We start from the raw sequence: 23,858 nt of genomic DNA, 5'->3' as shown, positions 1-23,858 counted from the left end.
TTGGATAAACAGTCACAGAAGCCTATGCTTTTATATAATGCCAGAGGCCCACCATCCCCCTTGTTAAAAAGAGAACATTATTTAACAAAATTCTCCAGTTATGATTCGTTAAATGTATTTTCACTACTTATGAGGAATGATGAACTATATGAACATTTATGTTAGTAATAGCATAAAACACTCTATATATTGACAGTATTTACTCTTCTCAGGAAAGTGCTATTACCTGTGAGACATTTACATAGAAGATACAAATAAACATGCACACACTCATGGGCTTGGTTTTACTAAATATTTATTATATTTACATGTAATATATCCATCAAATGTATCTACCCTAAATAAAATGAGTGCTACCCTTTTATGTTAATATTAATTGTATTAGAAAAAGTGCAGATTTGGCCTGTTAAGAAATTAAGAACTAGAATGAATAATGAAAATTGAAACTTATCTTGAACTTGTGAACTATAGTTTTTGTTTATTTTTTTCAGAAATGAGCAGCTTTAATTCTTCCCATGAGATCCTATACTGAGACGGTCTGGTATTCAGAAGGTTATGAAAAATACAGACACATGAAAGCTATAGGACAGTAACAGTCAATTTTAACTGGCTTACTTCCTGATTAGAAATTACACATATATATTCAAAGTCCCCCTTAATGAGCCCTTATTGAAAGGAAAAATGTCTCCATCATTTTATAAACCGTGACCAGGTTTTGGGAAGATGGTCCCTGGCTGTCCACCATTTTCGAACACTTCCCACAAAGCTGTTCGCCTTGATTGGCTGCTTCTGTATTACTGTTTCTGCAAGTGGCAGGGGCTGCTGAGGCAGTAGGTTTGCCTGTGGTTGATTTTCGTCCTGGCGTATTACCAACGAGAGAGGCCCCTGGAGAGATGTCTTGTTTGTCAGCTTTCTGGGGCCTCTTTGTTCTGGTTTCCCCCTTTTGGCACCCCCTATAGAAGCTGTAGCTGCCATCACTCTCATGTCCCTACGGAAATTGGGAAAGTGAGCCGGCTCATCTTGGAGGATCTGCGTCAGTCATGGTCTCGTCCAGCTTGCCTCACTTCCAAATACACTTGACTATAATTAAAGTGTTAGCTGAAAGCCAAGGAGTTGAAATGATTGCTTTGGATTATTAAGGGAGAAATGGTGGGCTTATTTAAGAGATGAACTTAAAGAGAGATAAAGTGGATTTCCGCTTTCATAGCAGAGTGTCAGATTTGAATTGCATGGGTTTTCTCTCTATTCTAATAGGCACACCTACTTAAGAATACCCTCAGAACTGCTACAAAGAATGACTGTGGGCAGAGCAGGGGCAGTTTTGCAGTGAAGATCGCAGACGCCTTCCAGGGTCAAAAAAGAAAAGAGTGACAGGAAGACAAGTAGTATGAAGCATTACTCCAACAGGGGATTTTTTGAAGAAATGAAGGGAATGGAAGGAGGGTTCATCAGTCCTAGGACTGAATGATTTTTGTCCGTCCCTGTTACTTGCAGCCCATTTTGATTCAACAGTGGGTTCTCTGATAAATTCCCATAGCTCTCTTCTGAGCCTACCTAGTATTTACTCCTACTATCTTACTCTATAGATGTGTGTGTATCCATCTGATCTCCATTATTGAACTGGAAGCTCCTTGGAGAGAGAAAGATAACCTTATACATATTTTTGTCTTCAACAACATATAGCATAGGAGATTTTTAACAAGGAGAAAAGAAGGAAAATTTATTGAGCATGTATTATGCATTAGGCAAATGCAAGGTGTTAGTATATGAAGATATTACAGTAACAAATTTGTGTTCCCTGCCTGACTTTTGAGTTAACTGAAATCTAGTCCAAAAGAGGCAGATATAGACAAAATATCAGCTTTATTTTTGTTAAAGTTGAAACTGGAGAAAAGGATTTAAGGGTGTAACAACAACTGACTTCCTCAAAATGTATGCACAATTAGGGAAACACCCCCACCGAGTCACAGGTATTGCTGGAAAATGATTCTTCCTGATGTGGGGTCCTTGGTTAAACATCACAACAGAGCAGACTAGAGCTAGCACTTTTTGCAGGCACTTACAGATCCTAAAGAGGAGAAAGGAAGGTGGGCTGAACTCTACAATTTATTTCTCCAAACACACAATTACTTTCCCATAATTCACCAGAGAGGTAATTTGCTCCTCCTCCTCTGGGAAGAAGGGGGTGAGTGAGGGGCTAGAGACATATCAGGATTGTCACACTAATGACCATCCCTCTTCATGTGGTCAGGAGGTGGGGGAAGGAGGTTTTGCTGCCACCAAGGTATTTTCATATATCTCACTTAATCTCTCAATCTATATCAGGTTAGGTATTATTAGTCTGGTTTTACACATGAAGAAGGGAAAGCCCATAGATACTAAGTAACTTGCCAAGCCTACAGTTAGTAAATGTCAGAGTCAATATTTAAATGCAAAGTGTGTGCACTTTGTTCAACAGGGTCCACAATGGATGCACCACACCCATATTTGGTAAATAAATGGATGGATGGGTAGATGAAAAGAAAGAAAACTTTGCATACATTTATGTGACACATTTATGTGATAAATCCCAATAATTGTAAGCAGTTCAAGCTTTGTAAACATAATAAATTCCATATTGTAAATGTATCTTGATAAATATAAACAGTATAACTTTTTCTTTAGTATAGGAGGATAGACTGTAGGGGAATTTTCTCAAATTGTTCTCCATTTGTATATCACCCCAATAGACTATCAGCTCCTGGAGGCTGGGGAACTACCACCTTCACATACTTCCTAATACCAGCAGAAGTTCAGGAGGCCTTTTATTAATGACTGTTGAAAGAGGCAATGCTCAGAGGTAGATAATCCTTAATAATGATTTCTTAAAGTGGATTTTATGAACTGAAAACCTAATATGTGTATTTATATATGTAGATGAATGGATAGAGGTACAGACAGACAGATAGCAGATAAAAGGGGATTATATAGAGAGACAGATGGATAATATTTTTCCCACAAGTGCCAACAGCCTCCAGGATTTGGCACAATGCTGTTACGTAGTTGGGGGTGGGGCACAGCAGTGTGCTTTAAGTGTGGAAAGCATTACTATAAAGGAAGATTCCGAGTAGTTAAGTCTCTCTGAACTAAGAAGAAGAGAATAAAGGTTTAAACTTCAGAAGGAGCAATATGGATAACACATAAGGAAGGCTTTCCTGGTAGCGAGGGCTACTGAAGAGACTGGGGAAAGAAGCTGCAGAACAACCAGCTGGCTTAGATACAGTGCTGGCTGGAGGCAAGGAGCAAGGAGCTGGCCTGGGTGAACCCTCAAAGCATATAACTACTTGTACCTGAAAATATTACCCAAGAATTTTGTACCTAGGATGCTTAGTGACACCAAAGGCCTGTGATGGAAGAAACCGTATTTTTTACTACTAGAGTATTCCAAATTCCCTAACACAATGCTGAGCACACAGTAGTTACCCAATACATGTTTACTGACCAGACTGATCAGTCAACTGGGAAGAACAGCAACTAGGAAAAGGAGAACTTGATTCCAGTCTTAGTTCTATGAATAAATTATCTGGGACTTGTAGGAAAGTAGTCAACTTCTCTCGGTCTTGATTTCCCTCTTTTGCAGGTCCCACCGCTTTGAGTTGAGGGTCCCGAGCACCGGCAGCCATGGGACTCCAGCATTCTGATTTACCTGTTCTGTGTCCAGTTCATGCTGCTTATCAATGTCATTGAGGAGAAATATGAAAGCTTCGCTTCTAGTGTCACTTCATCCACCAATCAGCATTTTGAGCTTGTTCAAATCATTTAATTTCCCCCGGATTCCATCTATAGAAGCCTTTTCTTAGCCAAAAATTCTATAATTTCACAACAAAGGCACACTGAGTTACATTCTCTGTTTATTCACATTATCATTTCTAACATGTTTCAGGAAAAAAATTGGATCAAAATATCAAAATTACTTTAAAATACTGTAACAGTTAATTCATTAATGCTATACTTCTATGTTCATTTATTTCTCCAAGATGGCAAATTTTACCTCAAACACCCAATCAGTGATTATTATCTATGTCTGTTCACCTACTAAAAATACAGTAATATTAGTTCCTATTTCATTTAGAAAAATTCTTTGATTCCATGGGGCTCCCATGCTCTGTCACACTAGTTATACTCGTGCACCAATAATTTAGACAAGTCACGTGGAAAAACTTCAGGAAGTTCAAACTAAGCTAAAAGACTTTCATTTGTCCTCTAAAAGTAAAAACGTGATTTGCCTTTTCAAATCAAAGAGACGTGTTATCAGCAAATATTTACACAAAGACCTACTGATAACCAAATTGTTTAACTAATAAAGCTTGCAACTACAAAACCAGCATGATTAGGATCTGTAGATAAAGACATTAATAAAAGGTGTACTGACTGTATGCTTGCATACATTTATACTTGACTGGATGGATATTCATTTATACATTCATTCATTCAATAAGCATTTATGGGATTCTGCTTGGTACTAGACATTGTGAGCTAGGGATGAAAAAGTGATAAGACATGGCCCTTTCCTAGGAGGTATTTCCAATCTAACAGATGGTATAAATATGTAAATAAGTGCTCACTGAGAAGTTCTATACTAGTGGTATCTATAACAAGAAAGGAAAGGTGGAGGGGGGGTAACTAATGGCCTGGACATAAGTAATAGATTTAGATTCCTCCACAAGGACTAGAATCAGACAAAGAATATAGAATAGCTAGTGTGAAATAGTAAAAGAAAAGGATATAATTATAAAAACAAACATAGAGCAGAAGAAAACCTACAGATTTGAGAAAAATGAGACTTCTAAATATGTAGTTAACTTTTGATATCTGAAACTCAACTGACTAGTTGAGTATATACAGTAAAGGGAGAAAAAAAATAGACTATATGGAAGCAGCATGTTTAATACAATGAGGAAGTCTAATATCTATAATTAGAGAAACAGAAGAAGAAATACTCTGGCCTCTACTCACTAGATGACAATGGCACCCCTTTCTATCAGCCATGAAAATCAGCATCTTCAGACATTGCCAAATGTCTCTGGGGGACAAAATCACCCCAGTTGAGAACCACTGCCATAAAAAAACAGGAAATACAAATTATTGGCCTATTTCACTCATGGTTATGGAGGCAAAAATCCTAAATAATGGCAAATTAAATGATGGAATCTAGTTGGGAATTTCTCCTGAAATAAAAACATGCTGGCATATTTGGAAAGCTATGAATACTATAACCCATATTGACAAATAAAAGAAGAAAAACCTCATGTCCTTTCATTATGTATATATGTATATATACACATACATACATATACTGGACCCACAGTGTCCAGCAGTAGGCAGTTCTTTCCCCAGTTTATTTTTCCCTGGGCTCTACACCTTATAATGATCCATCTGCAGTGTGAATTAGAAACCATGCTTTACATTCATTGCCTAAGATAAGAAGGTACTCACGAAACTCAGAAGCCTTCTTCACAAGATTATCACTCTTTAGAGAAAAGGTTAAAGAATAAGACTAGCTAACAAAGCCACTTACAAATGTTTTAATTCCAATGAAGGGTAAACTCTATATTTATTATTAGGATAAACTCTATATTTATTACAATGGTACAATGAATGTCTACTAAAATGTTGATCTATATTTTAAAAGGCAATTCAAATAAATTCAATTCAATTTATATTTATGCAAACGAAAAGTCTTTTCAAATGACTGTTTAATTCTGTAGCATTCAGTACAATGGTCTTGGAAACCAACTGACCTTTACTGTTAGAATCTGGTAAATAAATATGAATGACTCATTAGTGCACTCACAAGAACTGAAATGCTCCTTTGCAGTGGCTGTAGAATGCATTCAATTTAAAATGACCTCTATTACTTCTTATTTAATTGCACATATAAACAAATCTGAGATTTGTTCATATGTTCAATGTTCAACAACTGAACAAGCTGAATTTCTAGCATCACCATGTCTACCAAATAGTCACTTAAGGAAATGAAAAGGGAAAGATGGTAAGAAGTATGAGGCTGAGAGAGAAGGTTCTTTATTCATGAGTTGGTCCACGCCATACCACCTTCCCCAGGCCTGCATCTCAGTCAGTAGGTAGTCAATGCTAACTCAGTATCAAATTCTTGATTCTCATAAATACTGACCTTAATCTTACTCAGTTTGTACAAAGGAACATCAGTTAAAGGAAGCTATGAAAATCACTTCCCTCAATATTTTGACATTTACATGAAGAGTAACAACCTTCAAGTAAAATATGAGATAGCTGTACTTAAGTAAATTAGTGGGTGTAAAGTTTGCCATGCCTTATCAGTCTAATAGATATTATAAAAATAATAGTAACAGTTGTCATACCTAGCAATGGTTAACTGCTGTGCTGGACACTTCAAACATACCTAAAAAGATGATATCATACTCAGCCCAAAAGAAATGAAGAGATCACTGCCTGTCAGGGAAGGGAGGAGTCATGACAAGCAATATTCTAATCATGTGGACCGTTCCATTTTCATAGGCCACTATCCTACCTTTTATTTGCAACCACGAGTCCTTGACTACTTCCATTCTCTAATATTGAATCAACACTGGGAACACCATTGCCAAACAATCTCATCAGAAATATGGATTGTCTCACTTTTATAAAAAGGAGCCTGGGCATATTTAGAGCTTGTCTTTATTAATTTATACCTTTGCTGGTGGAAGACCTTGCTTGGGGTGAAGTCTGTTTCAAAAGGCCCAGATGTTGCCCTTGAACATCTGGCTGCCTACCTGGGACCCTTCCTGCTGCTGCCAGCTGGTGCATTGCTGGCAGGGAACGAAACACGCAGCTCCCTGATCAATTCTTCAGCATACTCGTATCTACAACTTGTCTTCTCTTGGCAGTCCCAATCAAACCCACAACCCCAGTCCCAGTCACCTTCAGGCAGATGTCTTTTGTTTGTTTTGTTTTCTGCTACCAGCTTATTCACATATGCCTCATCAGGAACAGGTGTCAGGGGGAGAAGATGAGTGTGATTTTGTAAGGTTAATGGGAAAACATAACAAATTTTTAAGGGTTTTAAAAAAAAAAGCTCAAGCATTTTAGTAGTATGAATAGATAGGAAAAAAGTCTGAAAGGACAGTTCTAATACATGGTACAAAAGGTCCTTTTAGTTAGATTTTTCCTCTTTTAGAAAAGAGAAGACAATAGTCTCTGGCCCCCATTACATTTCCAGTATAGGCAACAACTGAGTTCATAAATGAGAGTAAAATCATAGTTCTCATTCTCATTTGAACCCCTAGCTGGCACCACTATGTTAAGTGTCTTAGATGCATCATCTTATTTAATTCCCTCAGCAACTTCTGTGATTTTAGGAATTTTCATTATCCTAATTTTTTTTTTTTGAAGATGGGTAAACAGTCTTAGCAACACTAAATAACATGCCCAAGATTATACAAATTTTAAGTAACAGAGCTAAGACTCAAACCCAGGCCTCTTTGAACTCAATGCATTTACTCCATGCTATAAAGCCCTGAAACACCATTCTGTATGGTTTTGGCTTATGTTTCAGTCTTTGCCTCCAATCAGTGAACAACTCAAGGGCAGAATTTATTTCTCATTCATTTTTATATCCCCAGAGCATGGAATAATGCCTGATACAGAGCAGCAACTCGATGACTGTCAAATGAAAAAAATGATGAATTAATAAAGGAAGGAAGGAAGGAATTTTTAAAAGGGACATAAAAACTGAAGTTCGTGTGGAAAAAGAAAGCTAATTCTACACCAAGAATATTACCCCTGTGATTAGTTTTATGCCTCTCATTTCTATTGTAATAAGCATTATTTTTACTTTAGAATTAAATGGAACACTTTCAAAAATAGGTTCTTTAGCAAGGAATGTAAATTAACGATTGAAATTCCATAATCAGAACATGACACAACCAAACCAGCATATAATCATATGTTTCCTATAATAAGCTACTTGAAGTGTTCTTAGGGTTACAATTTTGTAATCTAGACATGAGAGGAAGATCTATGCTCTTGACAACATTCAACACAGGCACTTCAACTGGCTCTGGATAAAAGATAAACCTTGCCTTTCCATCACATGGATGTTCTCTGTTCCTTATCAGTAAGCAGACAGTCCTAACTGTTACCTTCACATCCTCTGCCATCCTCCTCCAGCTTCTGGCCAGCTTGACACTTGCAGTAATAACTGCCAATTGTACTACAGCACCGGTCCTGACAGCCACCATTGTCAGTGGTACATTCGTTTACATCTGCAATTGAATATTTAAACAGAATTAGCCTCCCATAACTAGACACACAGGAAGACTTCTGTGGCTCTCCTAAAAATGAACCATCGCAGAGTGATATCATGCTTTGACTTCAAATTAAACAAGATGAAACTATAATATCTTAAATAAAGCAAATGCACTCTAATTTTGACATAGAGGGATGGGTCATAATCTTTGTATTTGAAATATTTTTGAACAGCATACTAAGGAGTTGCCTTGTCTTAGGGAATTTGGAAACTTATTGTACAGATCTAGAAATTTCATATCCAAGTCATCATTTGAGAGTCAGGTTGAAAACAGAGTGAGAAACTAGTAATTCAGGACACTAGGTCAGCTGTTTGTCCATTAAATATGTTGTTAATGGTTTTCAAATAACTAATTGTTGAGCACCCACCACCCACATATCTGGCATTGTGGGAGACAGTATGGGGAAGGTAAAAGGGTTTCCAATGGTTCAAACCCAGTTGGGGTTGAGGACTAAACATTAGTGTGATTTGTGTCCATGTACTGGATGTGCACACAGCCCATTTCTAAACCTATGGCCAGAAACCATCTTTACAGTTAGGGCTCAATTTCATGTATTCCCTCATCCAGTTTATAGCTGTTTAGTATTGCATTCCATCTCTAGGTTTGATAAGCGGGCCTGTTCTGCTCAAAACTGGCAACTCTACTACATGTTGACTAGCTGACTTCATAAAGTTTGGCCTCCTGAAAGAAGTGTGGCTGAAAGAGAGGATGGTGAGGGCAGAGAGGAAATGGAGAGGGGCAGGTAAGCATGGGAGACAGAAGAGACAGACAGAGAGGAGAAGGAGAATGGATGAGTCAGAAACAGCAGAGGAAGCAGACGCAGAGAAGCTGAGTCGCCCTAACTGTGGAACCATGAAAGCAGAGAACTGAAAGATAATGAGCTAACAGGCAGAGTGAACTGCAGTGTGTCTTGATTGGATATAACTGATTTTGTCTGAGACATAGCTGTGCAGCTGTTGAAACTGCTCTAGGTTTTAGTTAAATTTTAAGTGTGTCATTAACACAGGTAAGTATACAAATCTTAAGTAAACATTTTGATGAGATTTCAAATACAGAATATACCAATGCAACCATACTAAAGAGAACATTTACTGGCCCCCAGGGAGCACCCTTCCTGGCTGCACTTTAATCACTATAGGTTTATTTTGTCTTTTTGAAGTATATAGGTAGAATAATACTGTGTGGATTTTTGTGTGTCTGTCTTCTTTTATTCAGCATTCTGCTTATAACAATATCTATGCTGTTGCATATACTTGTAGTCTGTTTATTCTTACTCCTGCGTATTATTCAGTTCTATGAAAATGCCATAATTTTTATCCATTTCACAGCTGATGGGAATTTGTAAACTTTCTTAATTTTGGTTATTGTAAAGAGTGCTGCTGTGAACATCTTTGTACATGTCTTCAATAAATATACATTTCTGTTGTATAATATATCTAGGACTGGAGCTGCTGGTTAAAGGTCTATGTTACACGTTAGTAGTTATAACCAAATAGTCTTCCAAAGAGCTTATTCAGTTTACACTCCCTCCAGTGATGTATATTAGAGACCAGGTGCTACTCATCCTTGCCAATGTTTGGGGTATTCTGTTTTGCTTTATTTCATTTTTACTCTTCTGGGGAGTGTATAATACTATCACATTGCAATTTTAATTTGCATTTTCCTGATGATTAATTATGTGAGGCACATTTTCATGTTATTAGCCATTTGGATAACATGTTTTTATTTTGAATTGAAATATAACTGACATGATAATATAATAGTGGCAGGTGTACAACATAGTGATTCAACATTTATATACATTACAAAATGCTCACCACAATAATTGTAGTTACCTTCTTGAAGTACTTGTTCAAATATTTTGTACATTTGTCCAATTCTTAAAATATTGATCCTTTTACTAGTAGGTGAATGCTAAACAGAAGTGGTGACAATAGTCATCCTTATTTCTAACCTCAGGATAGTTCTTAATATTTCACTGAGTATGATGAGTAACATAGGTTTTTTTGATATAGGTTAGTTTTATCAGATTATGAAAATTCCTTTCTACTCCTACTTTAAGTATTTGTTTCATAAAATAGGTGTTTTATTTACTTATTTTTTTTGATTTTATAAAGATAATTATATGTTTTATCTCATTAATTCTGTTAAATGTGATGATTCTGGCATTCCTGAAATAATGCTGGTCATGATACACTACCATTTATATGTATTCCTCAACTTAGGTAATACCTTGTTTGGGATTTTTGTGGCTATATTTATGAGAGAGATTTGCTTGAACTGTATCTTTCTTTAATATTCTTGTTAGGTTTTGGCATCCAGGTCATCCTGGATGCAAAAAACAAGTGGGGAAATTTTTCTTATTTTTCTATTCTCTGAAAGAATTTGTGAGACATTGGTGTCATTTAACACTTAAATGTTTGAAAGAGTTCATTTATGATGCCATCTGGGCCTTGAATTTGTGTGTGTTAAGGCTATTAATTACAGATTCAACTAGATATATTCATTAGATATTTAGTAGATATAAGAATATTCACATTTTCATTTAAATACGTGAATAAATTGTGTTTCAAGGAATTTGTCCATTTCATGTAAATGTTTAAATAAATTATTGTTAGTTTTTTCTAATGTCTGTCCAATTTGTAGCAAGGTCCTCTTTTCTATTCCTGATATAAATAATGTGTGCCTTCTCTTTTTTTCTTAATCAGCTTTCATTATCTATCTATCTATCTATCTATCTATCTATCTATCTATCTATCTATCTATCTATCTATCTATCTAATCTTCTTATTTTTCCAGAACAAACTTTTGGATCTGTTGATTTTTCAATATTCCACATTTTCCATTGAATTAATTGAGTGCTGTAATCTTTATCATTGCCTTCCTTCTCCTTTTTTGGAATTTCTAAAAGAAAATTCTGAAAGAAAGAAGCTCTTGTAAATTCTTGAGGTGGAAATTTAGATAATTGATTTTTAGCCATTTTTCTTTGGAAATATTTGTGGTAATCTACAAATGTACAACAAACCACTCCCCAAACTAAGTGGATTAAAAAGGCAATTTATTATTACCTTTTACATTTGTGGAGATTGAAGGGCACAGCTGGGTGGTCCTCATTTGGGATTCCATGTATGGTAGCAGTCGGGTGGTTGGTAGGGTTAGACTTCTATGTAGGCTTTTTTACTCATAAGTTAGGATTTGGGCTAAGATGGGTGGAACATCGGGGGGTGCTGGTCAGGCAACTCTCTCTCCACATGCCTGACTTTCTCACCACTTGATGGTCTCACGGTACAGATATTTGATGTGGTGGTTACCATACCACAGAGAGACCATTCTGAGATCCAAACAGAAGCTGCAAGGCTTCTTATGATCTAACCTTGGAAGCCACATAATATCACTTCTTAGTTGTCTATAGGTTAAAGCAGTCACAGGCCAGCTAAGATCCTAAGATATAGAGAAATCCCTTACCTCAATGTGGGAACTTCAGTGTCCAGGGAAAAGAGAAATTGATGGCACCTTTCTTGGAGAGAGACTATCACATTAATATGTCACTTAAAGCTATATATTTTCTTGAAAATAAAATACTGGCTGCATCCCACAGGTTTTCATGAATTATAATTTATCATTCAATTCACAATATTTCTTAATCTACATTAACATTTCTTGTTGGGGTTATTTAAGGTATATTTTGGGGGTTTTCTAAATATTTGAGGAGTTTCTAATCAATCATCTTATTATGAAATGCTAGATTAATTCCACTGTGAACAGAGAATATACTCTGCATGACTTCAGTTCTTCAAAATTTGTTAAGGCTTGCTTTACATTCCAGTACATGGTCAGTTTTGGTTAAAAAAAAAAAGTCTGTTTACTGGAAAATAAAGTGTATTCTGAAACTGTCAGGTGCTATGTTTTCTCTGTGCATAAATACATATAGATGTAAAATGTGTACATATATGTTTTACATGCACATATTTCAGGTATGTACAAATATGTGTATTAGATTAAGTTTATTAATAATGTTTTTCATATCTTTATATCCTTGAGGGTTTTTTAATATGCTTTTTTTATCAGTTAGTGAAATATAATAGAATCTATTTTTTAATCTGATTTTATATTTTCCCTTTTATGACTGCAATTTTTGTTTTATTTCCTTTGAAGCTGTATTGTAAGTGACATACAAATTCAGAATTGCCACATATTCCTAGCAGATTAACCCTTCGTCATTTCAAAGTGTTTCTTTTTAGATCTACATATATGTCTATTGTTAAAGTTGAGATTTTATGATATTAGTATAGCTGCATCAGTTTTATTTAGGTTTGTGTTTGCATGACATTTTGTTCTCCAGATGTTAACCTTTTTTATATTCATATATTTGAGAAACTACATCTATATATCTATATCCACTTATTTGTGTTATTTTAAATATTCTAAAATCTTTAACTTATGTCTTATATCATTAGCTTTTCATGTAATTTTTGATATATTCACATTTGGATGAAATTTATCATTTTACTGTTTTTCTAAATTTCCATATATTTTGTTATTTTTACTCTGCACTCGTGTATTCTTTTAAGGTACTTTTTTAGAGTTCTACTTGGAGTCCTTATTAGATTGTCAGTTCTTTTATTATTCTTTTAGTGGTTATTCGGTATTACAACATCTATTATTAAAGTCTAATATAAATTAATACTTTCCCAACAATGTTAGAAACTTACACTTTAACTCCCTTTATGCTTTTCCAGCTTTTTATATTATTGTTATCATGTATTTTAATTTCAGATATATAGACTCCATAAGACTTCATTGTTATTATTTTATATAGTCAACGGTAACTTAGGTTTACCCATGTATTTACCTTTTCTGATAGTCATTATTGTTTCTTGCATTTCTGTGCTTCTTTCTGAAACAATGTTCCTTCTGCCTGAAAACTGCTTAGTATTTCTTTTCCTATGGATCTGCTGGCAACAGTTTTTTATTTTAAGATTTTGCCAGGAAATGACATTCGTTCACCTTAATTTTTAAATAAACTTTGAAAAAGTTTTAGAAGAGTTTCAGATTTACAGAAAAATAGCAAAGATAGTACAGAGTTCCCACAGAGCCTAAATATTCCATATTCTGCTATTACAAATATCTTACATGAGCATGGCACATTCGTTATGATTAATGGGCCAATATTGATACACTAAGTACATACTTTATTCAGACTTCCTTAATTTTTACCTAATGTCCTTTTCCTTCCCCGGGATCCTGCCCACAGTACTGGATCACATCTAGTCCCCAGGTCTCTTTCAGTAGGCTCTAGGCAGTAGGCTCCACTTGGTGATGACAGCGTCTTAGACTCTCCTTGCATTTGGTAACCTCGACTGTTTTGACGAGTACAGGTCAGGCTGTTTATAGACTACCTCTTCAATTTGGATTTTTATGACATTTTTATTATTATTCTGGGATTATGTGTGTTGAGGAGGAAGACCACAGGTGTAAAATTCCATTTTCATGACATCGTATTAAAGTACATCCTATCAACATGACGCAGCACTGTTGATGTCAACCTTGATCCCCATGCTGAAGGAGCAGTTTGTCAGGTCTCTCCTCTGTAAGCTCCTAGTTCTTCTCTTTTTCCATATTGTATTCTTTGAAATGAAGTCCTATTTACTGCCCATACTTAAGGAGGAGTGGCAAGTCATGCTCCACCCTGTTTTTGAGGGTGGGGTAGCTACATAAATTATTTGGAACTCTTCTGTACGGATTTGCCTATTCTCCTGCATTATATCTTCATTTTTTGAAGAATATTTCCCACAGAGTAGAATTCTAGGTTGGCATTTGTTAAAGCATTTCAAAAGTGACAGTCCATTGTTTAAATTTCCTTTTGAATATAATGTGACATTTCTCTTTGTCTGCTTTTAAGATTTTTCTCTTTGTCCTTGTTCCTCATGTTTTATATGGTAAGTTTTGGTGTTTGCTTGTAGTTTTCTTCTTTGGAGTCTATAGTACATCTCAATTCTGTGGTCTGATGTCTTTCTTTCAGTTTTAGAGAAATAGTTTCCATTATTATCTGTTCACATATTGCTTTGGCCCCATTTTCGCGTTCCTTTCTTTCTAGTACTCTGTAATGCACATTTGTGAGAACTTTTATCCATGCACATCATGTGTCATGCTTTTTTCTGTTTATCATCTCTTTCCTTTCTTTGCTTTGGTCTAGATATAGTCTACGGAGCTGCTTCCAGGTTATCAATTATACAAACAGCTGTTTATAATATATCATTACTCCATCTCGTCATTCCCAATTAAAGTTAGTGTCTTTTCCTTTCTACTATTTACAGTTGCTTCTCTTCATAAATTGTATTTCTGAGGTGAATTTTCCATCTTGTCATCAGTTTTCTCATTTTTATAAATCCACTTGTCTTAGACTTGCTTTCTGATATTGAAACTGGACCATGTAAACATTTCTTCTGTGCCAGATGGTGCAGTGTTGAACCTTCTAAGTGGAGGACACAGGAGCAGCGCTGCTAGAAGGGACTTAATGTTTCAATACCAGTGCTTTCTGTTTTACAGGCAGGTAGAGAGTGGCTGCCAGCAGGCTGCTTCCTTGTCAGCAGAAAGCTTCTTCTCCAGCAAGAACCTACCCTGCCGGTGGTGTATAGGACCCTAGTGATGCCTACCTTTCAGACAGTCTCACCAGCACCCCACAGGCAGCTTCTCAGTGAACCTCACTGCCACTCCAGCGGACAGATTCCTGCCCACCATCCCTGGCCAGCAGCACACCTCCGTGAACTTTTATGCCACCCAGTGTGCCACAGCCACATGCGAGATCTGAATTTCTAGCTTGAGCAGTTGGCAGTTGGGAGAACCTTCCAAGTTTGTTCCTTTCTTGGGTATTCTCCTTTAGTCCTACACACGGTGGCTGCTTCTTACATCTGTCATTCCTGTATTCATTAGCATTCTCTCTGCCCCTCTTTGTACTTACTTTATCTCCAGTTTCTGATTAATAAATCAAATCCTTGATTCAGATATACCTTTTCTCCATTCTCCTGATCCCACAAATTTTGGCTTCCACAATAGCTCTGAATTCCAATTTGTATCTCTCCAGCTCTGTTTAATGTTTTCCCTATTAGCAGCTACTTCTTCTCACCCTTCTAACCTGTTCTTTTATGCTACTTTTGAATCAATCCCTCTAGGGGAAGACTCACCTCATTGATTTTCCTGGCTGCCATGATATTTTTGATGTCTTCAGATGAGTGATTTTTGTATTACATGAAACTTTTCCAGTTGTTCTCAGCAAGAGAATTGGTCTGCTAGACCACCGGAGCCAGTAAAAGAGTGCCTACTTCACTTTTATGAATACAAAATATTCTTGCTGGAGAAGAATAATATACCTATGCATATATAAACATTTATAACAACTTCAGTGTTCAACCACAAGGGAAAACTAAATAAACATATCACTTCAATGCAGTCATTCTAAGTTGTGATTATGATGGCTATAAAACAAGATGGAAACGGTCATGTTGAAATAGATTACAAACTGTTTCTATGTTTTAGTTATAACTATAAAAGCCCATCTGTTGTTGTTGAAAAACAGTGGACAAATTGAAAAAAAATTTTTAATTAAACAATTTTACATGTAATGGTGGTGGAGTTGTGTCTATTAAAGTTTTAACTTTAATTGTAATATTGCTTATACCATAATTATTTTTTTAAAAAGCAGGACTGAGATTTCTGACAGGTAATGAAAAAGGATAATAAAAGAATGGCTTATGTAATTTTCAGTGACTGTTTCAAGGGAAACATTTGTTTTTCAGGAGGAACACATTTTTGCTGGCATTCAATTCTTACAGAAATTAGTTACATGAGTTTTGAATAATCAGGGTCATTGGATAAAACAATGACAAGGTTTTCAATAGAGGTTTTCAAAAATTGCCAAAATGTCCTTCATTAATTTCTGACTAATATTGACTTGCACTAAAAGGTAAGACCTTGTGTAACAACATATTACATCAAAGTTACATCAGTGGAAGGCCAGATTCATATGACCTAGTCAAATTGCCTCTGCCTGGTTTTACCTGAAATACAGATTTTTTTTGAAGAAAAGTAATGTTTGGTTTGCATAGTCCTGAAGAGAGCTTTGAGAAATAATTTATGCTCTTTGAAGCAAACTCTTACTTTCTTCACCTTTTCCAGCTCACTACAGTCTTTGCAACCTATTCCTTCTCACTGCACAGCCTCACTCGTTCATTGTATTTGACTGGCTCTGGAGGCATCTCTCAGTACTCTCCCTGGTCTGATAGACTTGCCTTCACATCCTTAAGGATTCATGGAGCTCCCGTAGGGAAGGCCTGGGTTGGGATGGAGAGGAAGATGGGGAGGAGGACACCTCTAACTCAGCAAGTGAAAAATTGCTTTTACATACTGGCAGTTTTCAACTTAAAATGTATTTGAATAAAGTCATTATTTTGCTACTAGAAATACTCGAAAGTCCCTTCCTTAGACTACTACATCCTTATGGGGGAGATACAGGCAAGGCCTTACTCCTACAGACTGTGAATGAGTATATCCATATGAAATAATATGAGAGAAAGCTTTCAGTAAAGATACCCAGTTTTGATTCTGAAATATTGAAATAATGAATATCATATGTAAGGATCCCTTTTCACACACATATTTATTTACCTTAAATACCAAGGTTATATATATTATTAACAAACGTCAAACTAAAGTTGGCTCTTCAGAAAATTCATAGACAAACTGATAAGATGGGACTTACACACTGGTAGGAGTGAAGAAATAAAAAAACAATTTGATATTTTGTTGGTCAAAATGAATAGGGTATAAAAATGACAAAAAAGGATTTAAAATCTCTTCTGTTCAGGATGAATTTTACTAGCACACAAAAGAGTGAAAGATATTTTATAAGTATGTTTTATATGTTTGAAACTAAAATAACACTAGAAGTAGAAAGCATAAATGAAAAGGCTGACAGATTTTCCCATGTAAACTTTAAAATCTCCTATTCAGATAAACCAAAGTAAAAGGCAAATAAGAAATGAACAAAACAACATTGACACATATAAGGCAAAGGATAGAAACACTTAATATATGAAATATAGTTAACAAATCAAAAGGAAAAGACAAACTCTCACAAACAGAAATTTGGTCTAATGAAATGAAATTAACAGAAAAGAATTCAGAAATACAAATATCCACTAAAGATCAAATGTAGTTAGGCCTAACTGGCGATCAAGAAATTAAAACTAAAATAAAATTAATGCTATTCTTTCTCTATCAGATTCACACAAAGATTAAAATCAATGCTAATGTGTGCAGGGGGCGTAAGGGGGTGACAAAAGGAGCGTATCACATACTGGTAGGAAGAGTACAATGGGAAAACACTTTCTGAGGTGCAAATGGACACAAAAATCAGAACACATACTTTTCTACACAGCAATTCCACTTTCAAGAATATATCCTAACGAGATAATCACAAGCGTCAATAACGATATATGTATTGTTTAATACCAGAGGAGGAAAATGGGGACTAAAGATCAAATAGTAGAATTTTAAGTAAAATATAATACATCCAAACAAAGGACCACTATATAATAATTAATAATCACATTCCAGAAGAATAATTATTCACCTTTGCAAATGTCATCACATTTTAGGGGTGTGTATACTTACATGCACATTTACAACAGTAACTCCATATATATCTACTTATCCATCAATATATCTTAGAAAAAAATGTAAGGACATACTGAAATAGGCTAACAGGACCTAAGTTTGGACACAGTGATTATGGATAATTTTTGTTTTGCTGGTCTCACTTGCTTCTCACCTTCTTTGCAATGAGAAACTTTGAGAACAACAGTACAATACATTTTTTAAAAATTAAAAATTAAGGCTAAAAGGTTCCTACCAACTCCTTTTCCTTTTTATATACTCTCTGCTGAGGTGCAAAATTATATCACTTTTAGTGTATTCACTTGAATTTTAGAATACTTAAGGTGCTTTTTAAAAATGAATATTCTTGCTATGTTGCTTCATAAAGAGCTTAAAGCCACTCAATGATATAGAATGTCTGCATTCTATCCAGTCCATTTCCCATGGACAGCTGCATCATCCCATTAGTTGGATGCTCCATACTTGAGAAAGCAACAATGTATGTGAAAGTTTCTGACCTCTAGAGAAAACTTCACAGTCAAACGATAAGGAAAGCCTTCTACAATACCCTCAATAGAAGTGATGTAAGAGACCAAGTAGTCTCGTGAAAACTGGATCCATGCTTACATACTGAAGATTCAATGAAAGGAGGGGCTGTCACACTGTGCATACAGCAAAAGCCTCCTGCCACATCTAGTGCAGAAACTGTTTAGAGACAACTGAATGTAATAGGCAGGCAACTTCTCTAGGTAGGAAACAACTCCAAAGGGAATGGCTTTTATCTGGCTTAAATTTTGATGTGCCAGGGCACAGATGAAAAGAGCTCTCCTTTATGAAATACTTTTGCTAACTTCACAGTTCCTAATTTTGTCATCTATACAGTAAAGAAAAAGAAAGTAATTACTTTATAAGGCTTTTGTGAGAATCAAATTATGTAATACATTAAAAATTCTTAGCCAGTTTCTAGCATAAAGTAAGCTCTACAAATAGTTATTATTATTATTATTATCAATTATTTAAACATTAGCTTTATTTTCACATTTGAGAATTCAAACCTGGTTCATAGAAAGCATTCTCAATTACTTTCTTGTTTAATTCATATTGAACATGAATTCAGTTTCAATATAGATGGAATTATAAATTTATAGTAAAATATGCCACATTTCTAGTTCTCCAACACAGAAAGCTCAAAAACAATTTTGCTTTTCCTCTAATAACACTATTTTCAAGCAACCTGGGTGCACTATGAACAATTTGAGATATTTTAAAAGTTGGCTGAATAATCTAACCAAATAATAAACCTCATTACTAGCAATTGTTCACCGGTCAGTTACATATTGACATTAATAAATTAAAATTTAAAACATGCATTTCCACTATTGTTGTTTTCTGCTTTTCTTTTAAAAGTAAGAAAAAGCAGGCCACATTTGTGGCCTCAGATATCAGAAAAAAGTAAGTACATAAATATAAAGTTATTATTATAAACTTAAAATCAGTGTTCATCAGTAAAAAATTTGAAAGTCATTGGTTTTGAAGATGGTTCTGAAAACCAAGTCAGTATTTGGGATTTTAAATTGCAGTTTTATACTCACTGTATGATAGATTTCAGGTTGTTTCATGTGTCCAATGTCATTCAAGGTTGCAAATAAATTTGGCCTTTCAAAAGCAAGATGAATGACAAAAATTCTCTGACATACAGCCAGTCTTCCAGGTTAGGCATGACAAAGTTCAATGATATCATCAAGGCTATCAATCCATCTGTAATGACATACTGCAGTCTCTTCAAGAATTAAATATGTTTGCAGGAGCAGTGTTGCATTTCTGGTTGTAGGACAAATACAACGACCTGCAAACACATAAAAGGTCTGTTCAATTAGCTATAAAAATAAGATACTAATTTCTACTTTTAAACAAAATTTGTGAATTTGGGATCCTTATATTTAATAATTTTTGGAAAACATTTTTCTATTCTAAAATTGTGTGATCCATTTAGTCTGTATTTGTACAGTTTTAATAATAGCTTTTACTGCTTTCAGGAACAGAGCAAATACTGAACAGCATGGCCATAGTGCAGTGTAAAGAGGCAAAATTAGAAGTATTTTAATTTTACTCACATCTTTTGCTAAACTAAATGCAATTGACCCAATTTAGCATGTTTTTTCTAAAAGATTTTGTTTCTAAATGATTTTGTGTTTGCATTGTGGAAATTACCCAAAAAATGTACATATGTCTTATGTATCATAGTCATTTTCAAATCAGTAGGTTTCATTAAGTGATAACCTAAACATCTTACTACAATTAGCTTTTACAGCAAATCAGTCCATTTCTCTTTAGATCCCAGACTTAATATAATTCTCTATAGGGTAAGGTAAGATAAGGCATTAATCAACATCTCTGGAAAATTCATACATGCCCAAACTGTAATTAGGGAATGCATTTAAACAATATGTTGGGTCTTTATGACCTCATTTTGAGATTATAGAATTATACCTGATGTATACTAACAATATTTCTATTCTGAAGAACTTAAAATAATTCCAATAGAATAACTTCTATACATGGTTTTAATTCTAGGATTTCCTTAAAATTGTGTAAATATGGTTTCATTTCAAGACTTGAGCAAGTTTTTATATTCCTTGTCACTAGGGAGCAAACTAAGAACCTCAAAACAAACTTCTTGAGCTTCATGAGTCTTCCGAGGCCTCACCAAATTCCTTCTTGTCCTCATTACTTGGTGGTGGAGAGGAGAAAGGGGGACTGTGGAAATGTGTTAGACTCCTTGAGGAAGTATCAAAGGAGATCATTCCTTACGAGCCAATCATTTCATTCCTTACATGGTCACTGAACAAGGAGAGAGAACCAATCACAGCTCCATGGCAACGGAATACTGAACTTCAGGCTTAGAGGATCTAGGTTTGAATCCTAGTTCCACCACCATGTGAGATGCTGTGTGATGTACTGCACATCTGTGAATCTTGTCTTACTCATTTGAAAAAGAATATGATGATACTTCATGGAAACACTATGAGTAATTCCCATGAAAATGCCTTGTAAATTTTGAGGCCCAACATAAATGATCTCTCAGGCACTAAATATAAATGTATTTTTTTTCTTTCCTATTTCTACTAAGTGATATTTTTAAAAGATTCATCAGAAATTCATCTAACAAAAAGGATTGTGGAAAAAACAAGTTCCATTTTGATAGGAAAAAATTTGCATTAAGAAATGGCTACTTCAAATAAGAGAAACCAGAGGCACAGAAAAAAGAGTCACTATAATGGAGTGCATTCATTTAATGCAGCCGGCATTTCTAGGCTTATGTTTACTTTTACATAATTTTTCAAACGGTGACAAAATACTAAAACTAAAGTTATACTGACTTAGAGTACATGTCATAGCTCACTATATTTGTAATAAATCAGTCATTAAATAACTCTAAAATTATCACCTTCCTACTATATATAGGCCTTATATGTTAATAATTAGAATTTATTTGAAATATTTAGTATTTGTAAAGCTATTTTTAACTGATGTCTTCAATTGAAACTAATAATCACATACTAACTATATCAACATGGTCAAGATTATTGTTGGTATTTGGACTGAATCTGAACATCGGATCCTTTGCTTACTTGGGTAATTCATTTATCCTCTCTACTCTTTGGTTTTCTCATCTGTAAAAAGAGGGAATTAGTATTAGCCCCACAGGTGTATTGTTACATGTACAATGAATGGAACCATTAGTCACATCTTAAGAATGGCCTATTATTAACATTTTTATTATTATTTCCCAAATGTTAGTGACAAATAACATTTGCTCTCTTTCTCTTCTCTTTTTTTTTTTTTTTTTTGTCCTGTTCATAGCAAGGTAACCTTCCAAGCATAAGTGCTTTGAAATCAAATTCTTAATGCAATTTACATTTTATTCTTACCAAAGAGTTGCAAAAAAATAGCTCCACTGTGTGACACTGTGGAAAGTTGCAAGTTTGTTGAATACACAGTCTTACTGAATTATCAGTTCTTGTCCATGAAGGCAAAAAGTCACAGACAAGTCCACAACACAATAAATAAGAACTGATCTGCTCTTTTGGGCTGTATTTCTCTTATCAACAACACAAGTTAGAAATGATTAATAATTATAATTAATAATTATATATTCTTTCAAATAATTAATATTTGAATATTTGTATTATACTTTCATAATCAAAGAGTTACATCTGTACTTCAAAAATCAAGGGAGTACAGCATAATTGATTACTAATAAAGTAGAATTTAACTTTTTGAATTGAGGTAGCCATGGTTGAGAAACTTCTATTCCAGAGGAGTATTAAGAAATCACCCGAGCCTCTGTAGCCTGAAGTATCATTTAGCTGGAAATTCAAACCATTGTATCATATAAGGGACAATGATAGGAACAGATGTCACACTGAAGCTAGTAATGTTTGCTTTACTCATAACATTGATCTATCTTCCATGATGTCAAGAGGGTAAATTTTAAGGCAGTTGTTCATTTACTTATGAAGTACAAGCCCCACCATGACCTAGAAATTTTCCCAGTCCAAGGTATGACAAGTCCTGCTAATTTCTGGAGTACAAACTCAACTATTGACTTACATTTCAAAAACGAGGAGACTGAGGTTCTAAGAGATTATAGTAATTCCTTTTTAAACAACTTTATTGAGATATCTTTGGCATATAAAAATTGTATATACTTAAGGTATTAAGTATGTTTAGATATATGTATACAGATCTCTAATGTTTATATTGATGTTTAGACATATGTACACATTGTGCAAAGATCACCAAAATCAAGATAAGTTATCCATAGCCTCTATATAGTTATCAGTGTGTGTGAATGGAGGTGTGTGTGTTAAGAAGATTTAATATATAAAGAACTCATACAACTCAACAGCAAAAAAACAAAAATTAAAAATGGTCAAAGGCACCACAGAAATATAAAGAATTATTAGAGAATAGGATGAAAATTATATGCTAATAAATTGAATAATATAAAAGAAATAGACAACTTTCTAGGAAAATACAACCTTTCAAGGCTGACCCAGGAAGAAACAGAAAAATCTGAACAGACCAATTACCAGCAATGAAACTGAATCAGTAATCAAAAAACTACTCAAGAACAAAACTCCACGACTAAATGGCTTCACTGCTGAATTTTATCAGACATTTAGAGAAGACCTAATACCCATCTTCCTTAAAGTTTTCCAAAAAGTAGAAGAGGAGGCATTTGTGAAGTATAACAATGAAGCAAAACTGAAGAAACAAAATAGCAGCAGACTCAGAGATTCCTAGAAGGGACTAATGGTTGCCAAAGGGGAAGGGTGTGGGAGGGTGAGTGGGGAGGGAGGGAGAAGGGGATTGAGGGGTATTATGTTTAGTACACGTGGTGAGGGGGGATCACGAGGAGAACAGTGTAGCACAGAGAAGGCACATAGTGGATCTGTGGCATCTTGCTGCACTGATGGACAGTGACTGCATTGGGGTATGGGTGGGGACTGGATAATATGGGTAAATGTAGTAACCACATTGTTTCTTCATGTAAAACCTTCATAAGAGTGTATATCAATCATACCTTAATTAAATTTAACAAAAGAAAAAGAAGTAGAAGAGGAGGGAATACTTCCAAACTCATTCTATGAAGCCAGCATCACCCTAATACAAAAACCAGGCAAAGATACCACAAAAAAGAAAATTACAGATCAATATTCCAGATAAACATAGATGCAAAAACACTCAACAAAATATTAGCAAACCGAATTCAAAAATACATCAAAAGGATCATCCATCATGATCAAGTAGGATTTATTCCAGGGATGCAAGGATGGTACAATATTAGAAAATCCATCAAAATCATCCACC

The 23,858-nt window shown here is 34.9% G+C and overlaps 1 protein-coding gene across 1 annotated transcript in view; it reads right to left on the bottom strand.

The window, feature by feature from the left end:
- Nucleotides 1–23,858, bottom strand: part of LOC118918991 (EGF-like and EMI domain-containing protein 1) — a 532,060-nt gene that overhangs the window by 129,862 nt on the left and 378,340 nt on the right. The window contains 1 exon segment of the mRNA XM_057488470.1: nucleotides 8,160–8,282. Within this exon segment, the coding sequence (XP_057344453.1) occupies nucleotides 8,160–8,282 (123 nt within the window).

This window comes from Manis pentadactyla, chromosome 1 (genome assembly GCF_030020395.1).
Source record: "Manis pentadactyla isolate mManPen7 chromosome 1, mManPen7.hap1, whole genome shotgun sequence".
NCBI lineage: Eukaryota > Metazoa > Chordata > Mammalia > Pholidota > Manidae > Manis > Manis pentadactyla.
The sequence above is the reverse complement of the archived record's forward strand: the minus strand, read 5'-3'. Positions and strand labels throughout refer to the sequence as shown.